Source organism: Paralichthys olivaceus, chromosome 14, assembly GCF_024713975.1.
Source record: "Paralichthys olivaceus isolate ysfri-2021 chromosome 14, ASM2471397v2, whole genome shotgun sequence".
Lineage (NCBI taxonomy): Eukaryota > Metazoa > Chordata > Actinopteri > Pleuronectiformes > Paralichthyidae > Paralichthys > Paralichthys olivaceus.
Window position 1 is genome coordinate 8,065,554 of NC_091106.1, and position 4,580 is coordinate 8,070,133.

At 43.6% G+C, this 4,580-nt stretch overlaps 1 protein-coding gene across 1 annotated transcript; it reads left to right on the forward strand.

Moving 5' to 3' along the window:
• Positions 1 to 1,604: 1,604 nt before the first annotated feature.
• LOC138413718 (uncharacterized) lies at positions 1,605 to 4,065 on the forward strand. Its single transcript, XM_069539303.1, has 2 exons — positions 1,605 to 1,781; positions 2,598 to 4,065. The coding sequence occupies exons 1-2, from the start codon at positions 1,745 to 1,747 to the stop codon at positions 3,926 to 3,928; spliced, it is 1,368 nt and encodes a 455-aa protein (XP_069395404.1). The 5' UTR covers positions 1,605 to 1,744; the 3' UTR covers positions 3,929 to 4,065.
• The last annotated feature ends 515 nt before the right edge of the window (positions 4,066 to 4,580 follow it).

The following is a 4,580-nucleotide window of genomic DNA, read 5'->3' on the forward strand; positions in this document are numbered from 1 at the left end:
ACGTCATGTTTCGTTTTCGCCACATGTCTATAAAAATAATATCTTGAATCATGGACATTGATAAATAAAGTAATAAACACACGTGTGATGAATGTCAGCACAGCTTTATGGAAAAACCCTATGGAGGACACCAACCACTCAATTCAATTGGAAGCACAATATTGTTTTCGATTAGATTCGATTAGATCTCTTTATATACAGTCTATGGATTAGATATACTTTATTCATCCCACAACGGGAAAATGTACTCATTACAGCAGCAGGAAGAAAGTGTAGTATACACTACAGAAATTAAAGTGGAAAAGGCAAAAACACAAATAAACAGACAGAAATATCTGGAACCTACACAATAAACAAGAAAACAATCAACCTGCAAGCAAGCAGACAATGTGCAAAAAAAACAAGTACTGAGGATAAAAAAAAGTGGCATGACATAAAAAGTATTGTAATGTAAAGTGACCATAATATAAGTGATATTGCAAAAGTAAGTGGCCGTGATATAAATAATATTTCAAAAAGTCAGTGACCATGAAATAAATAATACTGCAAGGCATAAATGAATTAAAATGAAAAAATATTGCAATGTAAAGTGACCATGATATAAATAATATTGTACATTGTAAGTGTATCCATGATGATATAAATAATATTGTACATTGTAAGTGATCTAGACATTGTAAGTGGAAATGTAAGAGGGAGGCAGCACACAAAAGTTTCTGTGGCGAAGCCTTCAATTTTCTTATTCATTCAATTGCGAAACTTTACCACTTGTGGACCTCTTTCACCACCAGCTCCTCACATTGTTCGAGGACCAATAAATGCCACTTATCAACTAAAGTTGACTTCTCATGGCTCACTGCTTTTTCAGTTGCATATAAACCCAAGCAAAATCATGGATAAATCAAAGCATGATCATATATGGAATTATGTCTGTAAATTAAAGGTTAGGACACGGCACATATCTATGAAGGACCAAAATTAGAAGTATACATAAATGTAGAAATACATAAACAAATGAATACATGTAGAAATAAACAAACAAATAAATAAATGTACCTATGTAAAAGTATGTCTACATTTTATTTTTTTTAAATAACATACAAAATTGCATTTTCTAGTGGAAACTGTATTTATTTTTCCCCATACATTTATGTATTGAATTATTTATTCCTAATTTATTGATTTACATTACATTTAATTTATTTGCCCGCCATAATAAAATAATATAAATAATAATACATATTAATCAATTTAACAATATAACCAATTAATAACAAATGTAACCTTCTTGCATGAAAGCTTTTATAATGTCATCAAGGTTCATTTTAGATGTGACTTCTGAACTGCAGAAGTAATAGATTACTGCTTTATCTATCTGTATACACACGTCACTACATCATCATCAACTTTACGTTAACTTTGTCTGTCTGTCACTCACTCACACAAAAGTGATTAAAGCCAAAAAGTCATGGCAACAGAATGTTATCGTTCAAATCTGGAGGAGACAGTCTAACAGGTGACCCCTGCACCGGGTCAGTCATTTCATCTGAGCATCAGGACAAGAGAGGTTCCGAGAGACGAACTGAGAGAAAACCCGAAGTACCGAGAGCAAAACAGAGAGAACAACCCGAGAAAACCTCCGAGACAAACCCGAGAGAAAAACAGAAAGAATAACCCAGAGAAAAACCCAGAAGGGAACTGAGACAAGAACCGAGATACTGCTGCAAACTCTGCCGGTGGAACCATGACTGGACCCAGTGTGGAGCCCTGCCCTGTGGCCGGTAAGACATCTTATTATTACCATAAAGTTTTACACCAAATGTTTTCAGTCATTTTACAATTAATTAAAAGTATATTTAAGGTAACTTATATATTTTCATGTAATTGGAGTTGGCCTGCTGGAAAACACAGCTCTGAGTGATACTCGACAATTTATTGCTGTAAAATAATGATGATGATAATAATGATGATGATGACAATAATAATAATCCCACAATAAGCTCTCATATATCTTCTCCTTCTAATAATCCTAAACCAGTACACTTCTGTATGATTTGACTTAATATCCAGAGGAAGGTCTGAAATAATAACAGTTATGTCATGATTTGAAAACACAGTTGTTGTTTTTTTGGCGAACGGCTTTTTGAAATTCAAAAAAAATAGATTTTTCCTGTCGCTGTGGAAACGGTGCTGTGACAACCATTATCCTTTGAAGCTCGTACTTCTTGAAAAACAGGAAGTCAATCAAGAGACTAGTTTGGTACAAATGCACAGATCTGTGTGGAGTTCTTTCTGGAGGAGCACCGTTGTTCCTCTTCCACGATTCAACTAGCGCGCCTCTGGTTCAGCGTGCGTAATGACGCATGCACTTGCAGGGGAGCGCTTCAGGAGCACGCAGCTCGTGAGATGTATGGCTGCATGAGAAGTGACATGATCCCAATTCAGTCAATCAATCACATTTTATTTGTAAAGTCCAAATTAACAAATCACAGTTTGTCTCATAGGATTCATCAGTGAGAGATTTCCTTCATTCTCACAGTTTAAAGGAATTAAAGAATTTTACTGCTGTTTTTAACACTTTTTTTTTCCTTTTCCAGGTGGCTTGTTGTTGTCTCTCCCCCATGCCCCTCCCCCTTTCCCCCATGCTCCTCTTCCCTTCCCTCACCCCCCTCCTCCTTTCCCTTACCCCCCTCCTCCTTTCTCTCACCCCCCTCCTCCTTTCCCTCATGCTCCTGATGCTGCTGATGCTGCTGCTCCTGCTTTCCCCCATGCTCCTCTTCCCTTCCCTCACCCCCCTCCTCCTTTCTCTTTCCCCCCTCCTCCTTTCCCTCACGCTCCTCTTCCTTTCCCTTACCCCCCTCCTCCTTTCACTCACCCCCCTCCACCTTTCCCTCACGCTCCTCTTCCTTCCCCCCATGCTCCTCTTCCTTTCCCTCATCCTTCTCCTCCTTTCCCTCACCCCCCTCCTCCTTTCACTCACCCCCCTCCACCTTTCCCTCACGCTCCTCTTCCTTCCCCCCATGCTCCTCTTCCTTTCCCTCACCCCCCTCCACCTTTCCCTCACACTCCTCTTCCTTCCCCCCATGCTCCTCTTCCTTTCCCTCACCCTTCTCCTCCTTCTCCTCCTTTCCCTCATGCTCCTGATGCTGCTGCTGCTGCTGCTCATGCTTTCCCCCATGCTCCTCTTTCTTTCCTTCACCCCCCTCCTCCTTTCCCTCATGCTCCTCTTCCTTTCCTCCATTCTCCTCTTTCTTTCCCTCACCCCCCTCTTCCTTTCTCTCACCCCCCTCCTCCTTTCCCTCACGCTCCTCTTCCTTCCCCCAATGCTAGTCTTCCTTTCCCTCACCCCCCTCCTCCTTTCCCCCATGCTCCTCTTGCTGGTCCTGCTTTTCCTTATGCTGCTCTTGATTCTGCTCCCGATGCTGCTCCTGATGCTGCTTCTGACGCTCCTCTTCCTTTCCCTCACGCTCCTCTCCCTTTCCCTCATGCCTCTGATGCTGCTCCTGATGCTGCTCCTGCTATCGATTATGTTCTCTTTCCTTTCCCCCCTGCTCCTCTCCCTTTCCTTTATGCTGCTCCTGATGCTGCTCCTGATGCTGCTCCTGCTCCTGCTCCTGATGCTGCTTCTGATGCTGCTCCTGATGCTGCTCCTGCTATCGATTATGTTCTCTTTCCTTTCCCCCCTGCTCCTCTCCCTTTCCTTTATGCTGCTCCTGATGCTGCTCCTGATCCTGCTCCTGATGCTGCTCCTGCTTCCCCTCGTGCTTCTGTTCCTTTACCTTATCCTGCTCCTGATGCTGCTTTTGATGCCACTCCTGCTTTGTCCTTATGCTCTTCTCCCTTTCCCTCACCCCCCTCCTCCTTTCCCACATGCTCCTCTCCCTATCCCCCCTTACGCTGCTCCTGCTTTCCCTCATGCTGCTCCTGATGGTGCTCCTGGTTACCCTCATTCTGAGTTGGGGTGAGGACATCCCTCAGCTTGATGACAACAACGCTGGTCCATTCCCTCCAGAGATCCCTGGGTTGCCATCCGCTCTCCTCCACGCTCCTCCAGAAAATGACAGAGGAAAGAGGATGAAGAAGAAGAGGCTCTTCCTAAGAGGCTCAAACTGTTTGGACAATGCCTGTGGCTGTGTGAGCGGCACATGTGTGATTTGCATGTAGCAGGACTGTTAACATCCCACCTGTTGTCTTGCACTGAGGGCTGGCCTCTGCGTCTGGCAGGGCTAAAGAAGACAAGTCTTTGTGTATGACGGGGCATCAACATCCCACGTAGACTGCTGGGGAAACTCCCATCATGCACTGAGCACCTCTACACTTCTCTCTGTCTCTCTGCCCTCCCCCCATTCATTCATTTATTTATTTTAATACATGTCAATGACTATTTCATTTTCTTTTTCTCTCTCGTTTCAGATATCTCTGACCTTGGAACCTCAGGACAACAATAGGTGCTCAAGTGTCCCCGTTCTTTCTCGCCACCCCCCCCCCTCCCCTACTTCCCCCTCTCCTCTATCCCTCTCTCTTCTCTCCCCTCTTTTCCACCCCTCTCTCCTCTTCTTCCCCCGTTTTCTTTGCTCACT